We start from the raw sequence: 21,190 nt of genomic DNA, 5'->3' as shown, positions 1-21,190 counted from the left end.
ATTGAGCGCCCCTTATAGATCTCGTTGCAATTTAAAAGTTTGTGAAACTATCGTGAATATATTAGTAGCACAAGTCTGTAATTACTCATTAGTGTAGTGAGCTGTAAAATATATAAGTGCCATATAAAAAACCAGTCGTTTGTGAGTAATTAAATTATTTGCCATATACTTAATTATATATAGGCGCATGTTTGCTATTGCGGATGATCGTTGAACGTTAGTAATATCGCCGATGAGGTGATCACCCATATAGATGTATTACCAATGAGCCGAGGAAACCCACTCTTATCTTCTGGGGTTGGGTTCCACTCGCCCGACTCTCTCTCCTTATGGGGTGAGCCCCATACTTTGACCCAATGTTCCAATCGAAAAGTGATTCATCATGCTGAGCCGGCAAATCGCAAGGAGCTCTATCTAATCGCCATCTGATTCGCATGTCTCAGGGGTCAAGTAGTGCACAGACTAAGACCCTACCCTATACCCACACCCTAATTGATAAAACTAAATCTTTGAACCAAATAATACCTCGCAATGGTGTACATTGTACATTGGTTCTGGTTTCCCGAGCTTCGTCGTGGGCCAAAGATCATCCTGCAGTGCTTATCTCCGCATATGATTTGGTCAAGAATAAGTGATGAAGCCGATCTGTTCAGGCGAAGCTTTTGTGTTATATCGGCGACGTGGATCTGCCTTGGCATTAGCACCCCCTTTGGCACTTTTTCCACCTTTGGCTTTCGCACCGCATCTCTGTAGCTCATCTCTCTGAGTATCTGAGAATCTAAGTATCTGAGTATCTAAGTATCTGAGTATCCAAGTATCTGGGCATCTGAACGATCTGGGTCGTAAACTCCGCCTGGCTGTGTGTATTTATATATGACATATATATCTTATTTATGGCCGACTAGGGTATTATTACCCGGACACCGATTAACAAACAGACGGCTGCTATCTAACAAAAATAAACAAAAACACATATATGCATTCCATACCGGCTGAACCGTTGCACTCCACGGATGTCTCGTTCCATATAGATCGGATCGGATCGGATCGGATCGGATCGGATTGTAATGGAATGGAATAAATCGGAATGGCAGTGCCATTGAACATATGTCGTAGTCGTGTTCATAGAACGCTCTGCCTGCGCCGCTGCCTCGGTCGACGTCAACTCCGGCAGAGTGTATCTACGAGTAGTGCCATATAGTATCTGAAAACCCAGTGCGCCCTGGTGTGTGTGTGTGTGTGTGCGAGTAGATTTGAAATAATAACTTATAAGACCGGCGTGGCGGTACGGTGCGTAGTGTTTACTTTGCTCAATATTCAGTCCGAATTCGTTAACAGCCGCTAACGGTTTGCTCCGGCTGCTCCGATCCCTTCCTATATACGTATATATATATATATAAATTTATATACATTTACGATCCTCGCAGGATTTAGCCAAATAAACGAAACATGTCGAAAGTGACGCAAAGGTGGGTAATCACCGAAACAGAGTGCTACCACCAGTTGGTAACAAATAAAAAAAAAAAAAAGAAAAAAAATATAAAAAAAAAATTTAAAAGATTGTGTGAGCATGAATCAACTATCTTATCAACGGAACTCTGGAAACAAGTGTAGTGCAATATTTTAATCGCCGGCGATAAGATCACCTTATCGACTTAGGTCTTCAACCAGTGACCAGGAGTAGCAGGGTTCAATGAGCACCAAATACTAACTGATACTATTCCGCTCAGCTCGATGGGATAATTGGCCCAGAGATCGCATTATAGATGGCCAAACCCTCCATATGAATGATGATGGATGATCGCGGCAACCTTTGACCATTGTGCAATCTGGATCAGCTCACATAAGCGCCATTCACCTTCGTCCGACTTAGTTTAACTATATCAAATTGCCCTGACCAAAGATCGCCTTCACTTATTGACCGGGCAAAGGATCATTCGAAATGTTTGTGGCTGAAATAGTTTCTACTGAAATAGTTTCAAATACTATACTACTTTCCAAATCGAAAATATTTTCCAAATCCTAAACTGAACAACGTGTAATGAGTGATCTTTGTTCGAGAAAAAAAAAAAAAAAAAAAAAAATACCCACATCATCATCACACATGGTGGTTGTGCATTTGTTTGGAACTATCTACATAGGTGGGCTGTTCGAAACGATTTTGGTCCGATTCCGAACGCCGGACTATAAATAGCATTCCAGAAGTGCGCCGATAAGAGCAGTCTCCATGGCAGTGAAATGCGCGAGCGGAACGGAGCGATAGAAAGTGCACGGGGGCGGGAGCGAGAGGAGACATGGTCATGATGGTCAAGTCGATGGCACGATCTGCCAGAATATATAGCAAGTATATATATATATATATACTGATCGCAATGCATGGGCGAAAACACATTGAAACCGCACCAAAAAAAAAAAAAAGCTGGAAACAGTTCGGCTTTATCAAGATCTCACGCAGCTGCAGCCAGCGAAATATAATTACAGAACATGAGCTGGGAGAAAACACGATGACCCAAGTTGGAGCCACCCAAACACGCTCATTGCCGCCCTCTTTTGGGCGTGGCTATTTCTGTAATTCCCACAAAAAAAACCGAATCACACTACATGACATCATTGATAAGTAAATAACAGAAATGTGTGGTAATGGTGCTCAAAAATATAAAATATAATAATAAAAAATAATAGTTTCTCTCAGTGTAGCCGCAAAAAGTGAGGATGGCAAAGGTCATGCGATTGTCGCTGGCTGTAAGATAAGGCATACACGCACACTCGCCATCCAAATGACTGTGGGTCATGCAAGAGTTGGGTTCCGGATTAATCCCATTTGAACTCCACTCCGCTTGATAATTATGATGATGCCCAGATCAAAAGGCACGCACTTGCCACAAAAACCATAGCATTATGTTGCTACTTTATTAACAATATATATTTTAAACTATTTAATGTAGCTTACATCGCATTATTGATAAAAGTATAACCCATACTAGATATTAATGTCGTACATTTTTCTTTCAGTGCTGGCAACGGCAGCAACACCAACAGCAATGACATCTACAACATCGTCCTCCTGGTGGTGGACATCGTGATGCTGATCGTCAAGTTCTGGATCGCCATCGTGGAGGCCATCGTGGGTGTGTTTCGTCCCGCGCCGCTCGACGATGTCAGTGGCAAGGTGGTCCTGATCACCGGCAGTGGACACGGCATGGGCAAGCAGATGGCCCTGCAGTACGGCAAGCTGGGCGCCACCGTCCTCTGCTGGGATGTCAACGAGCAGACGAACAACCAGACCGTCAAGGAGATCAAGAGCAATGGTGGCAAGGCCTTCGGCTACGTCTGCAATGTGACCAAGCGCGAGGAGCTGATCGAACTGGCCCAGAAGGTGCGCAAGGAGCACGGATTCGTTAACGTGGTGGTCAACAATGCCGGCATCATGCCCTGCCATCCGCTGCTGGAGCACACCGAGAACGAGATCCGTCTGATGTTCGACATCAATGTGCTCTCCCACTTCTGGGTAAGTTGATGTGATGGTAATGGTAATCACCGAAGTAACTAAGATGTAACATTGATCACTCCACCCACAGATCATCCAGTCCTTCCTGCCCGAGATGATTGAGCGCAACGAGGGCAGCATTGTGGCCCTGTCCTCCTGCGCCGGACTCTTCGGACTGATCAACCTGGTGCCCTATTGCGGCACCAAGTTCGCCGTTCGTGGCTACATGTCCGCCCTCGCCGAGGAGCTGCGTCAGAAGAACCCACAGAACAACGTAAGTACCAACTCACTCGCGCTTTTAGTGAGCATTCAGTGGCCCATTATAATCCAGTTGGTGTCCAATTAAAAGGTTATTAGGTGGTAAAGAGTGGGTAATTAAAAATAATATATTATATTAAGTGAGCATCTTGGTTCCACACTAGGATTTTATTATCCCAGGAGGTGGAGACCTTTCCCATAATAACTCCATGGACTCGAAGTTTAATAGCCATCTACTTTGCGCTTGCAGGTCAAGCTGACTACCATCTATCCGTATATGATCGATACGGGTCTGTGCAAGAATCCCCGCTACCGGTTCCCCAAGCTGTTCAAGCTGATCCCCGCCGACGTGGCCGCCGGCTCGATCATCGAGGCCCAGCGCCAGGGACTGGAGGAGGCGGCGATTCCACGGCATTTCGTGGCCGTGGAGAAGATCGGTCGCCTGATTCCCCGCAAGGCGATGCGATTGGTCAACGATTTCCTCGACACGGGCGTGGATACCGACAAGCACTAGAGCACCCCACTATCCCATCCCACCCAGTGGATGATATAGCTTTAATCGTCTCCACCCCATTCGTTTACTTTATTTTGCTTGTTTTTTTTCCAGTGTACTATTATCTCCTTTTAATTGCTGTGTAGAGAAGTGCAACTAATTGCCACATGAAAAGTGAATTTAGTGAGCTCAATTTAGCTGTTAGAAAGGTTGTTACTTAATTAAAAAGGCGCACGTAGTCGGGCTAATTGTGTTGGTCGTAATAAAGGTCTCCAAAGAGTAATCCATAAAGTGATTAAGTGTGGTTTCGCTAGCTTGACCCGCTCATCTTATGGGGTTTCATCTGTTTCCCGCAGCTGTGGCTCCTAACAAGAATCCAACAGTTTCTATTTAAATGATAACTTTATTTCAATTTGCACAGCATATCAACTTATCCAATAGTTATTCATATTTTTACGGGTGCTTCATGGATCCTTGCGAAGCTCTTGGCTCCCCCGAAGTCCTCTTGTCGTAGTTGGCCGACGTCTGAACCTTTCGCTCGGGCTTGGTGTACACGACGGGCTCACCCTGGAGCTTCTCGTCAGCCGGATTCCATTGCTCGAAGACCGTGCGCTCCATGATCACCTGCCTCTTGGAGCGCTTCCGCTCCACACTGAGTATGATGTCCTGGAATTCGGTGATGGCCGCGCGGAACTCCTCATCGCCCTCGATCATCATCACAAACTGATCGGGATTGTCGGGATCCAGCTCGAGAGTGGGCGCCAGTCGCTGCTGCATCCGGACACGTTCCTCCTCGGCCATTTGGAGGGTTTTCCGCTTGAGCCTAACTTCATCATAGCGAGCCTCCAGCAGTTTACACCGCACGATCTCCCGCTCGAACATCTTCGGGAAGATAATGGGTTAATTGGAGAGGGAGTGTTACTACATTACAGAAAGTTCGATTCTTACGGCGGCCATGAGTGCCTTCTCCTTGCCGGTGGCCTGTCGCATGGACTCATCCAGTGTCATGATGTGAGTGTCGCCGTTTTTCAAGCCTACGGCCAGCAGATCGCCCTCCGGCCGGAAGACCAAATCCGCAATGGCCACCTTAAAGTCCACGGAACGAATGGGCTTACGGTGGTGAAGCAGCAGATCCCAAAAGTCCACCACGCCGTTTATGTCGCCAGTGACGAACAGGGAGCAGCGACCCGTGCTCCAGGCGCCGCAAAGAATCTGTGCATTCTTCCGGAAATACATGGTAGACGGACTGTCCTTGACCTCCTCCGACCAAATTCTCGCCCGCCAATCGCCCGTGACCAGGAAGTTCTTGACGAAGAAGGGATTTCGATTGATGCTGCGCACGGGTCCGACAAAAAGTTGATAGTGAGCCAGAAGGGTTTCTATCGGGGTCATACCCTTGCGATTGCCGACGAAAACGTGACCCATATCGCTGCCGATGATGAAGCGCACCGGGATGGTGTACTCGAACTCCAGCACCGTCACGCCATGCGAATCCATGCGCGACTGGCGCTCCTGCGGCTCCGGTTCGAGGAGCAGCTCCTGCATGGGCATCTTCAGATCCCTGGTGTCCCAGTACTTGATGGAGCCATCCAGGGAGCCCGAATAGAATTCCGTATTGGACTTGGAATGGACCCAGCAGAGGGCCGAGGTGGTCTCCCTGTGGGAAACCTCCAGGGGGCAATTCCTTACGGGTAGTCCGCCCTTGAAGGTGCCCCACAGACATACCTGTCCCAGGCCCGTGCCACCGACCATGTTGTTCTCATCCTTGGGACAGATCTTGGCCAACGACACCTGCTGCTTGCTGTCGTAGGAGATCCTCGGCTTGAGTGGATTCTTCACATCCCACACATAGAAGCCATTTGTCCCGCCAAACGGTTCTTCCGTGACCGGACGCAGTCGCTCTCCTTTTCCAAAGTGATTGGTAAACTGGGTCATAAACTGCCGGCTATTGTTGGGCATCCACTCAATGGACTTCAATTGACGCGCTGGCAGCCAGAGATCATGGAACACATTGGACACCCGGGCGCGAAACTTGCTCTTGATGTCGTGTCCCAACTCCGCCGGCAGATCCGCAAAGAAGTTCTGGTAGATATTGAGGGTATTGTTCTGCTCCGCCACCGACATCGTGGTGCGGATCATCGTCAGGACCTGCTCGCCCCAGCTATCGTCGCGCTCCACCTTCTTGCGATGCCGCTGCGTCTGCTCCTCATCATTGAAGTTAACCTCCTTGGGCCAACCGCCCTCGTAGTGGTACATTCCGTGCTGGTCGAGAGTAACATTCTCCGTCTCCATGGTGGTCAGCGCCATCTGGCGGCTCAGTTGGGTGGCCTGGTCAGACGGATTGGCCATGATGTACTTTAGACGCTGACGGCCACTGGGATGCACGCTGACCATCAGTTCATTGCGATCCTGGAAACGGCACTGCCGCCCAAAGCGACGCCTCTCGCGGGAGTAGATGAACTGGTTCTGGTACATGTCGTCAAAAGCACAACTACTATTTCAAGGGATTTTAGCTAATTCTTCAGAGAATCCAAAGCTAATGCTGCAGAGAAGGAGTTGTATGTGATTTGATTGCAGCGTGAAGGGCATTCAGATGTTTCGAGCAGTCTTAAGAGATTTAACCGCCTTTCCCAAATAGTTCTGCTGCAGAATCAAGTGTACTTGTGTTCCTCCTCCTCCTGTCTGCACTCTTTTATGTTTTTTTTTTTGTTGGCTAGTGCCTGTTCGTATTTTGTGTTTTATGTTTGTGTATTATGTACATTTGACTATATAAGAAAATCCAACTAAGCATATTCGGGGACAAATGGACAGGTGACCCAAGCGAGCACTCCTGTTTGGTACATGGTTTTAGTTCAATTGTATAATTACAGTGCATAACTTCTTGCTTAATGAAAATAATAGTACAAATAACAAGTGGTTAAGCATTAAACGATATAATAGAGAACAGAAATATGCATTAATATCTGGATTTGTAGTATTTTAATTTGTTTTACTTTAAAAAACGGTTATCTTGCACAGTGTGACCGGCCGTTAATAACTTAAAAATTCCGATGACAACAGCGTATGTAAAGTGACCAGCTTAAGCAAGCGCAAGTGCTATCGAGGAACAATGAGCCCAGACAAAAACGTCTATTGTTATCGATAACATATCATAAAAAAATATTAAAAACATCGCCCTCCCCAACCCCCCCGCATGAAAATCGTGGCGGAAAAACGTGGGAAAAACAAAGCAATGACAGTTATTTAAAGGACAAATTAGCAAATATATAATTTGTCGGAACAGTTCCAGCAACTGATCAACCTAAGGTGACTATTTCACATAAAAAAGTATGCCCAATCACGCTCAGCCTTAGCTCTCCAAGAACAAAATAGTTCACGATTCGCATACCTTTGCCAGCAGATCGAGTTTCAAAACATAGCCACCGCGCATCGGGTCCCGCCAACGTGATTCCGTTCACGGACTGCCACCAGCGCCATGCTAGCCAACGATTCTGCAACGACAGACAGCGAGGTGTCCACACCGCCGTTGTCGAGGAAAGATTTGGCAGATGATGCTGCCGAGGGTGACAACGACAACGACATCGATACCGGCGACACGGACGCAAATGCGGATGAAGATGTGGACGCGGCTGCTGCCAGTGCCCTGGAGGCCGAAGAGCGCGAGGAGCTGCAACAGTTCATAAGCGAGCTGCGCGACAAGATCGAGAGCAAGCGACAGCTGCGCCTGCAAAACTCCACAATCGAGCTGCCCGGTGAGGAGTACTTCGCCAAACTGGACTCCAGTCTCAAAAAGAACACGGCATTCGTCAAGAAACTGAAGCTATTCACGGCCACACAGCTGGACGGACTATTGCGTGAGATATCCGCTCTAAATTTGAGCAAATACATCTCGGAAATATGCGCCGCGCTGGTCGAGGCCAAGCTGAAAATGACGGATGTGCCGGCGGTGGTGACGCTGGCCTCCCGGCTGCACTGCACATATGCCGACTTCGATGTCCATTTTCTGGAGGCCTGGCAAAAGGCACTGAACATCAAGGCCACCGAGAAGATTGGCAATCCGAGCAAACTGCGCGTGGATCTTCGCCTGTTTGCCGAACTAATCAGCTCTGGTGTGATCCAAATGAAGCCCGGATTGGCCCAACTGGGTGTTGTCCTGGTGCACCTGATTGCCCTGGACAAGGATGACCACAGCAACTTCTCAATCATCCTCTCATTCTGCCGGCACTGCGGCGAGGAGTACGCCGGCCTAGTGCCGCAAAAGATGCAACAGTTGGCCACCAAATACGGAGTGGACGTGCCGAAATCCGACTTCCTGACTGCCGACAAGCAGCTCAATCTGCGCACCATGCTTAAGGGTTACTTCAAGGCCCTGTGCAAGCATGTCCTGGCCGAGCAGGCCGAACTGATGAACATGACCAAGAACATACGGCGCACCATGGAGTGCAAGGGTGAGATATCCACGGAGAAGCGCGAGAAGTGTGAACTGATGCAGGCCGGATTCGATAAGCTGCTGGCCTCCGCCCAATCACTGTCGGAACTGCTGTGTGAACCACTGCCCGAGTTGGCCAAGGAGTCTGAGGGTTGCAATCCGGGCACAGTCATCGACAACATGCTGGACAGTGCCTCCTTCGGTGTGCTCGATCCGTGGGGCGACGAGGAGACCCGAGCCTTCTACACGGATTTGCCCGATTTGAGACAGTTTCTGCCGAACTTTTCGGCACCCAAAGTCGATTTGGAAACGTTAGAGGAGCCCAGTGAGCTAACCGAAGAAGCGATCGATGCCAATCTAGATGCCGAAATGGATCTAGACGATCCACCGTCCACCACCTCGGATACGACTCCGGAAAATCCAATCGAAGAGCAGCCAACGACAGTTTCCTCTGCGGAGGATCTCAAGCCGCAGAAGATGGGTAACGCTCTGATGGAACTGGGTCGCCAGCAGCAGCAGCAAAGTCAGCTCAACCAGAATCCGACCCAGATCCAAAGCCAGATGCGTCAGCAGTTCGATGGCTTCCTGGTCAACCTATTCAACTGTGTGAACAAGGAGCTGATCGATTCGGCGGCCATCGAGTTCCTGCTCAACTTCAACACCAAGCATCAACGCAAGAAGCTGACGCGTACGATATTCTCGGTGCAGCGTACGCGTCTGGATATCCTGCCCTATCTCTCCCGCTTCGTGGCCATTGTGCATATGTGCAATACCGATGTGGCCGCCGATTTGGCCGAACTGCTGCGCAAGGAGTTCAAGTGGCACATTCACAAGAAGAACCAGCTGAATATCGAGACGAAGCTCAAGATCGTGAGATTCATTGGCGAACTGGTTAAGTTTGGGTTGTTTAAGAAGTTCGATGCCTTAGGATGTCTGAAGATGCTGCTAAGGGACTTTCAGCATCATCAAATCGAGATGGCCTGTGCCTTTGTGGAAGTCAGCGGCGTGTATCTGTACAATTGCCGGGATGCCCGTCTGCTGATGAATGTGTTCCTGGACCAGATGCTGCGCCTGAAAACAGCCACGGCAATGGACTCGCGACATGCGGCGCAGATTGAGAGCGTGTACTATTTGGTAAAGCCGCCGGAATCGTCCAAGCGAGAGGCCATGGTTCGGCCGGCAATGCATGAGTACATCCGTTACTTGATCTTCGAGGAGCTTTGCAAACAGAACGTTGATCGCTGTATCAAAATGCTGCGCCGCATCGACTGGCAGGATCCGGAGACGAATTGTTATGCCATTAAGTGCCTCAGCAAGGCGTATTTGCTGCGCTTCCAGCTCATCCGCTGCCTGGCCGATCTCGTATCCGGACTGAGCTCCTATCAGCCACGAGCGGTTACCATCGTGATCGATAATGTGTTTGAGGATATCCGCGCTGGCCTCGAGATCCATTCGCCACGCATGGCCCAGCGGCGCATCGCGATGGCCAAGTACCTGGGCGAGATGTACAACTACAAGCTGGTGGAGTCCACGAACATTCTCAATACGCTGTACTCCATCATCTCGCTGGGCGTATCGAATGACCAGAATGTCATATCGCCACTGGATCCGCCCGACAGCTTGTTCCGACTGAAGCTTGCCTGTATGCTACTGGACACGTGTGCACCCTACTTCACCAGCCAGGCCACGCGAAAAAAGTGAGTGGGATCTTAGTTTGTCATCCTCAACGTAGTTGGTTGGGCTTCTGGTTCTACTAAAGCTGTCCTTCCCTTTTCAGACTGGACTACTTCTTGGTCTTCTTCCAACACTACTATTGGTTCAAGAAATCCCATCCCGTGTTCAGCAAGACGGAGAACACCTCCGATTTGTTCCCCATCCTAATGGATCACACCTATCGCGACTGTCTACTCAATGTGCGGCCCAAGCTTAAGATTTACAAGAGTCTAGAGCAGGCCAAGGCGGCGATTGATCAACTGCAGGAGAAGCTCTATCCGCAGCTAAAGACTACCAATAATCCTCAGGATCCATCGCTGGGCACAATCAGTGAAATAAGCGAGATAGACGAGGGCGTACGTATTTCCACAAAAACAATATATACCACACAACTGATTTCATGTCTGATTTCTACTTCGCCAGGCCACTGATGAGGATTCTGGGTCATCGGATGATCAGCGGGAGCGCCAGATGTCGGGCCAAGAGCCGGACCAGAGCAACGAGTGGACAGAGAACGAGGTGGAGCCACCGCTGCCGCCGCCCCCGCCGCCAGAAAAGTCTAAGGAGGACCTAGAGTTCGAGCACTTGTACGATAAAATGACCACAGACTCGTACCAAGAACGGCTTAAGGAGCCGATCAAGGCTACGGCCAAGGACATACCTGTGCCGATGATGGCGCGCCTGCAAAAAAAGTCGTACGATCAAATAACAGGTGTTCAGACCGTCGGGTGCCCTGGGACCAACAATACGCCACAGATCTCAAAGGCGGCTGCCAATCCGGACGGAACGCCCGGCTCTCCAGGTGCAGATTCACCAGATGGCAACGGCAAATCCAGCGACGGTGCAGGTGGTAGCGATGCTGGGGCTGCTGGTGCTTCTGGTCCTACATCTGTGCCCTTTGTGCTGATGGTGCGCGGCCACAAGGGCGGAAAGCAACAATTTAAGTCGTTTGTGGCGCCATCCGACTCGCACTTGGCCACCAACCTAATGCGGCAGGAGCAGATGCTACGCGAGGAGAAGGAGAAGGTCAAGCGCCTCACGCTTAACATAACTGAGCGCATCGAGGAGGAGGACTACCAGGAGTCGCTGATGCCGCCGCAGCATCGAAACTTCACCCAGAGCTACTACCAGAAGCCCAGCAAGCACAAGTTCAAGCACCAAAAGGGTGCGCCCGATGCAGACCTCATCTTTCACTGAAACGTTGCCCCCGCCAACGGAGCCGAATACAGCCGGTGCTGGTGAGTGCGATAGCTCGCTGGTGTTTTAGGTGACAGCCACTTGTGCTCTTCCCAGCCGCCTGGCCGTCGTATTAATACCAGTGTGCTGTCGCTGTTGCTGCTGCAGCTGCAGCTGCTGTAAGGCCTAACGACTGCGATTGCGATACCACGGAAGCGAAATAATACGGTGTGGAGAGCAACGCTCCAAGAGCCCACGACTCTCCGCCAACGGAACAGGCTCCGGAAATTTCGCGATTCGAAACACAAGAGACACACCAACCTCAAGTTGTACTTAAGCCAACCAATTTACAAAACAACAGGCCAGCATGTTAGGCCAGACACTCAATCCAATCCAATCCAATCCAATTTACAACAACAGGCCAACATGCCAACATACCAAGCCGCTCAATCGCAGTCGTGGCAGCTGAAGCCCATCCAAATGGAACCTGGGACCTCGTCCTCGATATTATCGTGTATATATGTAGAAGTGCTGCTACGATCCCGATCCGTAACCGTATATATTTTAACACTACTTAGTACGTAAAAATGCCTAGACTTGTTTCGAAAACACAACCCAATTGAATAACAAAGCATGTATACAACGATATATACAGATTGTTATAGAATGTTATATACACAATCACACACACACACATTCGATAATGCCATCCGATGTTCCTTTGACATTTTTGAATCAAATGCAGAATGCAGTCGGAAAGTGAGTTCGTCTCCATTGGGAAAGCTGTTTGGATGAGCAAATGGAAAGACCACTGAGCCACTGAGATTCTTCGGGGGATGCAGTGAGTCCAGCAAGTCTCGAACTCAGCTCGCTTGTGTATTGGAGTTTTAATTGAATAATTCTCGGATGCCCTTTTGCATTGATGCTAGGTACTTTATCTCATGTTGTATAGGAAACAATAACTTGTAAACGATTGATCCACATTTCTGTACTCAAATTTCGCATTATTTCCATCCGATGAATAAATAAGACACACTAAATATGTATTTCTCTTTTTATTTATTTTACTAAAATTAGCGTCAAACAATTTAAATTCCACATCTTTTTCATATTGCCAGTGTTTCCACCATATTTTTGTATTGGTTTATCATTCAATAAAATTACTCAAAATGTTTTTTTTTACAAAAGTTTCGTTTCATTTCGTTTTGGTTTTGTATTATTACTTTAAATGTTAATCAGTAATCAGTACAAATGGCAAAAGATATATATTTATATAGTAGTATTAATTTTACTATTAATGATCGAAATTCAGTTAAATAAAACACACACAAGGAGCAATTTCCCGTGTTGCCACGCTTTCGTTTTCCATAAATAAAACATACAAAAATAAAAATGAAAAGATCTTACAGAAAAACAAAAACGTTCCCGGGGCACTCTTGCATTTCGAAATTAACAATTACAAGCTTAAATGTTAATTGCTTAAATATTAATTGTAAAGTTAGCTTTAAAAAAACAATAGAAAAACATTAAGACGTGGGTTTGGCATTACGAAGGACGACCGTTTTTGGGAGGGTAGCAGATAAGTTAAGTATCCCGATTCTGACTTTTGATCGCTCGGGATCTCTGCAGCCTAAATACATCCGCTATATTGCAGTTAATAATAAATGGGGCTCGATGAAAACAATTAGAATTAGGTCGAAAAACACAAAAAAGCAATTACAAATTAGGAGTAAAATAAAATACAAATTCATGCGCTGGCTTGGATACTATTGGTACGAAAAAAGAATACGAAAATCATTAATCTAACTATCGTTCGTAGTTCATTTCTTGGCTGGTTTAATTAATTTTCTTCTTTCAATTTTTCCGATTCTTGGCTCCGCGTTGTTGCTGTGCGTTGTCTGCTTACTTGTTTGTATACACATATACGTATAGATTTAGTCTAAAATATGTTGCAAGGCACAAATCGTTTGCTCGTTAAGTATACGCAATGTATAAAGGCTGCCCCACGGCGGGGTTCTTGTGTAAATGTATATATAAATATGCATATATATGTATATATAGGGCTGACTTAGTTTAGAACGCGTTTCAATGGCAGTTGACTTCAGTGGTTTTGCACCCGGGCAAAGCAGCTACGTCGATGTGTTCGGGATTTCGGTGTCGGAATCGGTTCTGAAGATTGGTTGCTTGGTTTTTAGGTGGTGCGGATTTGTTGCTGGTGTTTGATTAAGTTTGGCTGATTGGCTGGTTGGGGTTCCTTCTGATTTCCGGTTCAAGCACAGACAGTGGTCGTTCCGTGGAACGACACTAGTTATAATTCCCTAGTGTTTAGTTAGTTAGCGAATCTATTTGCCCGCATACATGGGGTTCTTGAAGGTGGAGGTGGCCTGCTTGTAGATGGGATTCTCACCCTGCGAGTCAGAAAGAAAAATAAATGATTATCGTTTGAGAACGAGGTGGGAAAAGAGGTATGCATGGGCGGGCTAGCTAAACTTACCGTATCCCACTTGGCGTTCATGCGCTCCTTCTCGAAGCGAGCGAACTCCCGCCGATCGTGGATCGTAGTGAGCAGCTTCCACAGCAGCAGAATGGCCAGACCCACCAGGACAATGGCGACGATTACGCCCATGACGATGCCCAACATGAAAACCTTGGGCGGGCACTCCTTGTTCTCCTGGGCATACACATGCAGTTCACCCTGCTCGCTGTACTTGAACATGAACTTGCAGTCGTCCTCGTCGAAGAATGTGCACATCTGCTCGTCCTTGGTCTCATCGATCTCCACCTTTTCCACGCCCACGGGCACAAATAGAGTGCAGTTCCTGGCGCAATCATCGCCGTTCTTCAGCTCGCCCGTCTTGTACATCTGGCACTGGACACAGTCCTTCAGCTCCTGGCACCGGCCCGAGCAAGTTGGGCACTTCTCGCAATGTCGGCCCGAGAAACGTCCCTGATCGTTAACCGTACACTTGCAGACACCGCATTCGCAGGAACCATGACCGGAGCAGACCTCGCCACCTCCAGGTGGCATACATGTATCGTTGGACTCCTGGCAGCCGCAATTGGCGCCCGTCCAGCCCGGCTTGCACTTGCAACGGCCGCACTCGCAGGTGCCGTGATCCGGACCCGAGCACAACTGGTTCCTGTTCCGTTCGCAGCTGAAGTTGTCGCACTCGCAGTGCTTTCCGGATATGATCTCAATGGGATTTGGTCGCTTGTGGCATTCGCAGGCGCCGCAAACGCAATTGCCCCGACCAGAGCAGTCCGTCGTCGAGGTGCTATCCGCCCGGCAGCTAGTGTCGTTCGCGAATTTCGATGTTAGATCCGTTGCTGAGCACTCGCATTTGTTGCCGAAATAGCTATCGTCGCAATTGCAGATGCCGCACATGGAGGTGCCGTGGCTGCTGCAGCTGTTCGCATGCACCTGATATCCAATTGAACCGGGCTTCTCGCAGGGGCACGAGCACAGCATAGTCAGCTGGATTTGCATGACCTCGTTGATGCCGACGGGCGAGATGTGGATCGTCTGTGTCCAGTCGCGCGGATCCTCGGGACACTTGAGCAACTGAATCTGTGCTGTGAAGCTCACCTGCTGGCCCTCCTTCAGGTTGTCGCACTTAGAGGTCTGCAGTTCGGGTCCGTTACTCAGGCAAGACGAGAAGTAGGTGATCTTCACATCTCCAGTGGCGTTGTCCTTCATCTCCACCGAAGAGGAGATTTTCTGCATGCATAAAGTATTGATTTAACGAAGTTATGTGCTGAAATCTCGAGCAATCACTTACGCGGTATTCTTCCTTGACCAATTCAACCACGTTGGATGAATCGTTATCGAGCTTGGCCGCCGAGGAGCCCTGGATGTGCCCCACCAACTTTTCGTAGACAGACAGCTGGCTGGCAGTGACGGCGAAGATAATATTGATGGCATTGTCCTTGACCTTCTGGTTGATCTGCGAGATACTGGGATAATCCTGCAGCTCCGAGTGCGTGTACAAGCCCGTGGGACTCAAGTGGCACTCGCCGTCGTTTGGAGCAATCACGCCGCCCAATTTGCCATCGCCAGCATAATGGAAGCCTGCGTCCGTGGAGAAGACCAACAGCCGACGAGCCTGTTCCCGCCAACCGATCTGCGATCGGCAGGCAATGGCCTGCATGATGGCATCGAAGCCTCCTTCGGGAGCATCCAAGTTGCCCGACACTGTGGCATTCTTCACCTCGTTCTGTCGTAGAGACAGAAAAATTCCAACAATTAGTTATGCGTATGTTTTTGTGCGATTTCGGTTAGTGTGATGGATTCGTATTACAATGCAAGCTGACACACTCTGACGGAAATGCCGGATTATTTCAAGCAGGAATACTCCTCTTCTAGCAAAATGTTTTATACCTTGGGCAGTCAGTCTATCAGATAGCAACTGTTTCCATACTACGATAAGATATATGTATATGTACATACAGCCAGTCAGTGATTAATAGCAAATGGCTCAAGTAGCTAAGGGCATTGAATTCCATATTTGGAAAATGAATGAAAAGCGATCGTTTTATATGTCAAGATCAACTGGATCATTATGAGATAGAACGTGAAAACATATTGCATATCACAATATATATTATTAATAATGTTGCCTGCCAGGTTCTTCAATTCAGAATGTGAATACATTTTTCAGAGTGTGTCCGCAGATAAGAGTCCAAACTACAAACATATACAACCAGCCAAGCAGAAAACCAGCATGCATGCAAAAAAGAAGTAACCATTATCCATAACCAACATTAATGCTAGATTAGATGACTATGTGGTGTTTGCTACAATACATCACAGAGTTAAGGAGCAGGCGTCCAAACAAAAAATCATAATAATACGTTTTCGTGCAATAACCAATGTGCAAATGTGAAAGGTGCAAAACTTGAAATATGAACAATGTTAGGTCATGAATTTTGAGGCTAAATGCTTCGGATGCGGTTGCGATAATTCCGAATCCGATTGTTTTGGGGTGCTGATCTTGACCACTTACAGTAAATTGGGTTATATTCTTATCTAAGACCATTTGGTGGTGAAAGCCATAGGTTGCAGTGCAATTAGGGCACGGCTCCACCAGGCTAATTTTGGTTTAGATTCCGTAGTATCGTTACAATTTGTTCAAATTTCGAGCCAAACAACGGGTCATATTCAAATGCACATGTACAATTTATATAGGCCAGATTTATATATGAAGATAGTGATGAGTACACAATGAAATAAAGAAATAGAGAAACAACAAAAGAGTATATAAATAAATGACAACATCGAGTAGTGCAGATAGTTTGCGATATAGATACGATACCAATATATATGTAAATGCTATATGCTATATGCTATACGCTATATAGAGAGTGGATAAAAATGTCAAAATGTGCTGATCAGCGATAGCCCGATCCGGCAGCGTACAACGCATAAACTATAGACAAACACTTAGGAATAGCACTTAAACTAGAAGGTGCAATGGGAATGACCATAGATGGGATAGGGCCAGCAAATGGGATAATGGGGAAACATGCACATATTACATAGGTAAATCCTACGGATCTTCATCTATTGATATTTGATATCGATATGGGGGAGCAGGCACAATTAGGTGGATGGGTTTATACGGGTGCAGTATACATTAATCGTCTCTTACAGAGAAGCTTTCGGTGTTATTGTTGAGTGGCATGTGATTTTGGTAACCATAGGGAGCCTTGCAGTTGTCGCATGGATGCTGGAGTCTATGGATTCGATTCGATTCCGTCGAGCGTTGATGTTGTTTGTTGGTGTTCGTAAGTATATAAATAATTAACAAAGTTAGCGGCTGTATGTGGTATGTTAAATTAGATAAAATTAGCTCAAAAGTAGACATAGAGAGCAGCATGGGGATACACAGACTGTTGTTCAGCTGCACTTTCAATTTTAGAGAGCCAATGAGTTAGGAATTTATGTATTTCGTTCTAGAGTTAGCAAAAGGAAATAGTTTTGGAATTCTGTGTTGATAACGTGATGGTGTTGTCACCACCAGGCATTGGTCACTGCTGACATTATCAATTTGATTTTTTTTTGTTTTTTCGAAAGTCAAGCGGAATTGCTGCAAAAGCGCTGACGAATAGGATATGACTATCGCAGAGTTTTCGGAAAGTAGCATCGCTTAAAAATAAACTTAATTTGATTCGCTATTTGAATCATAAGCACATCGTCATGACTAAAGGGCTATTGTACGCTACAATAGACAAACCAAAATTGTAAGAAGTCAAATACGCTGTATAACAAATTATAAATACAATAATTTAACAAGCCTTGAAGAAATGCACCATCAACTGACGGCATCTGGCATCTTCAATCAGCAAAATTGTAGAACTATTTCCAATTAGGTCATACTCACTTTTTGGGAATGGTCGAGACATAGGGCATGAGCACCTTGTCCACAAACGAACCGAAACCGAGATGGAAATTGTTGGTGATGCGCTTCATGGTCTCGGACAACTTGTCGCCCAGCGTAGACAATTTGGCCTTGTCGTCCTCCATGGATTTGGAGAGGTCCATCAAGTAGTAGAGATCCACTGGATATCCCTCCGCTTGGGAATAGCTAATCTTGATGTTGTGTTTCTCATCTAAGGTGAATTGATAAGAAAGCAAGGGATTGGTATGTAGGGCATGGATGATGCAATCGTTTGCTACTCACTGACGCGCAATGCGAGGCGCATGGACTGCGGTTGGATTTGGACAATTTCGCCGGCAGAGTACTCTTCGTATCCGCTGGAGGAACTGAATCCCGAGGAGGAGGAGGAGGAGGAGGAGGAGGAGGAGGAGGAGGACATGGAGGAGGAGGAGGAGGAGGACATGGAGGAGCCACCGCCAATGCCAGCGCCAATGCCAACGCCAATGCCACTGCCACCAGCCGCCAATTCAGCTTTGTATTGATTCGTTAGTTTGTTGTTCACTAGAATCTCCTCAAGCGTTATCGGACTGTAGGCGAACTCCTCCGGACACAGTGAGCTGGTGTTTTGGTAGCACCGCGACTGGCCCTTAAAGTCCGGCTGCATGCACCAGGCGCAACCCTCTGTCTGGATGCAGGTGTGACACTTTTCCTTCGATGCACAGGTGCTCACTGCCGTCAGTTTGGCCGCCTTCTGGGCATCCGTTTGTCCAGCGATGGCTGCCAGCATTGCGATCATGAGGAGGGCCAGCTGGCACCTCCGGTTTCTCTCGAGGATCATGGCTTTAGCGGTTAGCGGTTGGTGCAGGTTGTGGATGATTCGGGATGCAGGAGGATCGGATATCCTTGGGTGTGCCAGGTGCTATGTGCGCTCTGTCTCTGTCGCTTCTGTGCGCCGGCTGCAATGGTAAGTGAATTGAAATGGTTAGATTTAGCACAAAAACTACAGTAGAGGCAGAAATTATAATAAAAGTCATCCCTGGTTCACTTAGATTTCTAATGCTACCTATATAATTTTAATTTTTTTTTGTATGACTTTATTTTTTATTTATTTTACAGACACAATTTAATTTCTTCGATTTCACTGCAATTTTTACGAACGCCGGTGTATGTAAAAGTCCAGCTGCTGACTGCACTGCTTGCCGAGCACTGCTTTCTCCGCGTGCCCTGCTTTTTTCTTTATTGCAACAACAAACAACAGCAAATGGCCGCACATCTGCCCCCTTTTTTTGTTGTTTCTTTCGCTCTACCTTAATGTTTAATTTTATTTTCTCATCAACTTGGCCAGATGACTCATCTCACAAACACACACACACACACACCAAGCGACTGATGTACGAACTCGTGTGTGGGTGTGAGTGCGTGCTTTTGTTGTTTTTTGTTGGCCTCCGAAAAGAAGAACAGGAAAAAAGCGGAAGGAAGAGAGCTTTCGATAAACGTCAAATGCAATGCGAATTACTCATTCGAGCACGTTCCGTTAGCACGCTCTCTCGCTCTCTTGGCTCCTGGCAAAATGTAAACAAAGGCCGAACGAACAATGAGTGGTCATTGAGTCAGCTTCGTTGGGTTTCCTTTCCGCCTAAAACCACATGAATCACTCACTCCAAGCCATCCACTCAAGACTCGAATCAAAATTCCATATTCCATATGCACGGAACGGAAAAAAAGGGCTGCAGATTACGTATACGTATGGGTGTTGTGTTGGTCGGCTATTTTTAAACGCCCACGCACACACAACACAAACACACCGCAGAGCTTGATTTGCAGCAGATCGTGTGCCGAAAGGAAAACAAACTAAAAAACGGCTAAACCCATGCCTATATACCCTTCGATTGCATATGTACATGTATGAATAACTTTTAATAATTTCATTCGATTATCGTTTATACACCCAGATACAGCATATCAAAGTTATGAGTTGTCCACTTAGTCGTAGTTTTAATCAGTTTTTTAGCTAGCAAATTCGTAATACTATAAACCGCCTGAGTAAACAGCATCTGCAGCGCATAGTTTCAACCACGGATGGACGCCCACAGCCATTAAGCCAAAAACGAGGCACATCTGGGCCGCCCACATGTGGGCGTACTGGTTAAACCAGCGGCGTACTCAGGATTTCATTTTTTTTATAGCTAAACGTTGCTTTGGTAAAATTGGTTTTTACTTCAAGTTACAGTTGGTTTAGATGTTTATAAAGTTGACAATTATTCGCAGAATCTGGGCAATAACCCCCCTCCCCACTGACAAATAGAAATTCTTGCGGCCGCCACTGAGCTCTTGATTTTGTACGCTCTGTTCGCTCCTGCCTACGTACTCCACTCGATTTGTGGAGTTCGAGTGCAAGATCCCCGGGGTGGGGAAGTTGCACTGAGAAGGGAGCGGGCGTAATCAGCAACTGGCGTCGCACAGTCGCCGATATGCACACTCAAAGAAATAAATAAATAATGATGAATAATAATCAAAAAAAATGAAACGAGTGAATGTATCGTGAGGATTCATTATTTTTTTTAGCTCAACAAACAACCCACACACAGATACGGCGTTCGGTGTGTGCGTGCCTGTGTGTCGTCACTGCGAATGAAATCATCGAAAAAAGAGGAGAATAAAAGTAGCGCTTCGATGTTGCTTCCTCTTTTTTTGGGCAAATGCAGCCCGGAATCCATTGATTTCTTACGTAATACCCACTATTTCACCCGCTATCTGATTAATCGCAGCACTTTGGCTCAACTTTCGCTGCGTTTTCGCTGGTAATTCGCGATATTAATTTCCATCAGGGCGGCACTTTTCTTATTTTGATTTGCCTTCTCGCACACTTGTGGAGTTCCCACTCGCACGCACACACTCGCACACTAAAACACTAGCACTGTGCACACACGCAGTTATTACAGTTACTTGCCACCGTTATTCGCTAGGTCAGCGGATTCAACTCTTTTCGGGTGACACGAAAAGCAAAAAAAAAATACAATTCAACTGCAGAAGCAGCAACTGAAGGCCGCCAATTGGTGTCGGGAATCGGATTCGGATTAAATTAATATTTACTGCTTTGCTTTGTCCGCAGATCTGGTCTGTTGTTCAGTGTTACCAGATGGTGTCAGCAGGGGGCGGAACAACCGACGATGTTCTCTCGATATTTGCCATCCGATGTTCGCCAGTGTTGTTAAATAGCTCTGGTCACACCGAGCCTAGGAACAGTGTTGCACAGT

The 21,190-nt window shown here is 47.1% G+C and overlaps 4 protein-coding genes across 6 annotated transcripts; 2 read left to right on the top strand and 2 right to left on the bottom strand.

Moving 5' to 3' along the window:
- Positions 1-1,112: 1,112 nt before the first annotated feature.
- LOC117148231 (17-beta-hydroxysteroid dehydrogenase 13) lies at positions 1,113-4,533 on the top strand. The gene is made up of 4 exons (XM_033315524.1): positions 1,113-1,469; positions 3,013-3,508; positions 3,579-3,761; positions 3,996-4,533. Exons 1-4 carry the CDS (start codon positions 1,450-1,452, stop codon positions 4,257-4,259), a joined length of 963 nt encoding a protein of 320 aa, XP_033171415.1. The 5' UTR covers positions 1,113-1,449; the 3' UTR covers positions 4,260-4,533.
- Positions 4,534-4,621: 88 nt separating this feature from the next.
- On the bottom strand, positions 4,622-7,005 carry LOC117148492 (dynein intermediate chain 3, ciliary). The gene is made up of 2 exons (XM_033315872.1): positions 5,187-7,005; positions 4,622-5,120 (listed from the first exon to the last, which is right to left on the bottom strand). The coding sequence occupies exons 1-2, from the start codon at positions 6,711-6,713 to the stop codon at positions 4,692-4,694; spliced, it is 1,956 nt and encodes a 651-aa protein (XP_033171763.1). The 5' UTR covers positions 6,714-7,005; the 3' UTR covers positions 4,622-4,691.
- Positions 7,006-7,383: 378 nt separating this feature from the next.
- LOC117148522 (regulator of nonsense transcripts 2) lies at positions 7,384-12,602 on the top strand. Of its 2 annotated transcripts, none has more exons than XM_033315935.1 (4): positions 7,384-7,544; positions 7,639-10,364; positions 10,445-10,736; positions 10,804-12,602. In XM_033315935.1, exons 2-4 carry the CDS (start codon positions 7,714-7,716, stop codon positions 11,575-11,577), a joined length of 3,717 nt encoding a protein of 1,238 aa, XP_033171826.1. In that variant the 5' UTR covers positions 7,384-7,544; positions 7,639-7,713; the 3' UTR covers positions 11,578-12,602. The 2 variants fall into 2 exon arrangements, with proteins under 2 accessions (XP_033171826.1, XP_033171825.1); XM_033315934.1 differs by having other exon boundaries at positions 7,384-7,565; positions 7,636-10,364.
- An 810-nt stretch (positions 12,603-13,412) lies between these two features.
- Positions 13,413-21,131, bottom strand: LOC117148523 (integrin beta-PS). 2 transcript variants are annotated; one of them, XM_033315936.1, is made up of 7 exons: positions 21,027-21,131; positions 18,237-18,889; positions 17,937-18,165; positions 17,205-17,289; positions 15,336-15,770; positions 14,051-15,274; positions 13,413-13,964 (listed from the first exon to the last, which is right to left on the bottom strand). In XM_033315936.1, the coding sequence occupies exons 2-7, from the start codon at positions 18,769-18,771 to the stop codon at positions 13,899-13,901; spliced, it is 2,574 nt and encodes an 857-aa protein (XP_033171827.1). In that variant the 5' UTR covers positions 18,772-18,889; positions 21,027-21,131; the 3' UTR covers positions 13,413-13,898. The 2 variants fall into 2 exon arrangements, with proteins under 2 accessions (XP_033171827.1, XP_033171828.1); XM_033315937.1 differs by lacking the exon at positions 21,027-21,131 and adding an exon at positions 20,673-20,799.
- Between the last annotated feature and the right edge of the window lie 59 nt (positions 21,132-21,190).

Source organism: Drosophila mauritiana, chromosome X, assembly GCF_004382145.1.
Source record: "Drosophila mauritiana strain mau12 chromosome X, ASM438214v1, whole genome shotgun sequence".
In the NCBI taxonomy this organism is placed as follows: Eukaryota; Metazoa; Arthropoda; class Insecta; order Diptera; family Drosophilidae; genus Drosophila; species Drosophila mauritiana.
Note: the sequence above shows the minus strand (reverse complement) of the source record. Positions and strands in the feature narration are given on the sequence as shown.

Bases quoted from the DNA above. Each gene is read 5' to 3' on its own strand.
- LOC117148522 (XM_033315935.1), top strand. From the start codon at position 7,714: ATGCTAGCCAACGATTCTGCAACGACAGACAGCGAGGTGTCCACACCG. The intron at 10,365-10,444 runs GTGAGTGGGATC...TTCCCTTTTCAG, and splicing joins AGCCAGGCCACGCGAAAAAA to ACTGGACTACTTCTTGGTCT. The intron at 10,737-10,803 runs GTACGTATTTCC...CTACTTCGCCAG, and splicing joins TAAGCGAGATAGACGAGGGC to GCCACTGATGAGGATTCTGG.
- LOC117148231 (XM_033315524.1), top strand. From the start codon at position 1,450: ATGTCGAAAGTGACGCAAAG. The intron at 1,470-3,012 runs GTGGGTAATCAC...TTTTTCTTTCAG, and splicing joins ATGTCGAAAGTGACGCAAAG to TGCTGGCAACGGCAGCAACA. The intron at 3,762-3,995 runs GTAAGTACCAAC...TTGCGCTTGCAG, and splicing joins AGAAGAACCCACAGAACAAC to GTCAAGCTGACTACCATCTA.
- LOC117148523 (XM_033315936.1), bottom strand. From the start codon at position 18,771: ATGATCCTCGAGAGAAACCGGAGGTGCCAGCTGGCCCTCCTCATGATC. The intron at 17,290-17,936 runs GTGAGTATGACC...TCGAATCCATAG, and splicing joins GTCTCGACCATTCCCAAAAA to ACTCCAGCATCCATGCGACA. The intron at 15,275-15,335 runs GTAAGTGATTGC...TTATGCATGCAG, and splicing joins TGGTCAAGGAAGAATACCGC to AAAATCTCCTCTTCGGTGGA.
- LOC117148492 (XM_033315872.1), bottom strand. From the start codon at position 6,713: ATGTACCAGAACCAGTTCATCTACTCCCGCGAGAGGCGTCGCTTTGGG. The intron at 5,121-5,186 runs GTAAGAATCGAA...ATCTTCCCGAAG, and splicing joins AGAAGGCACTCATGGCCGCC to ATGTTCGAGCGGGAGATCGT.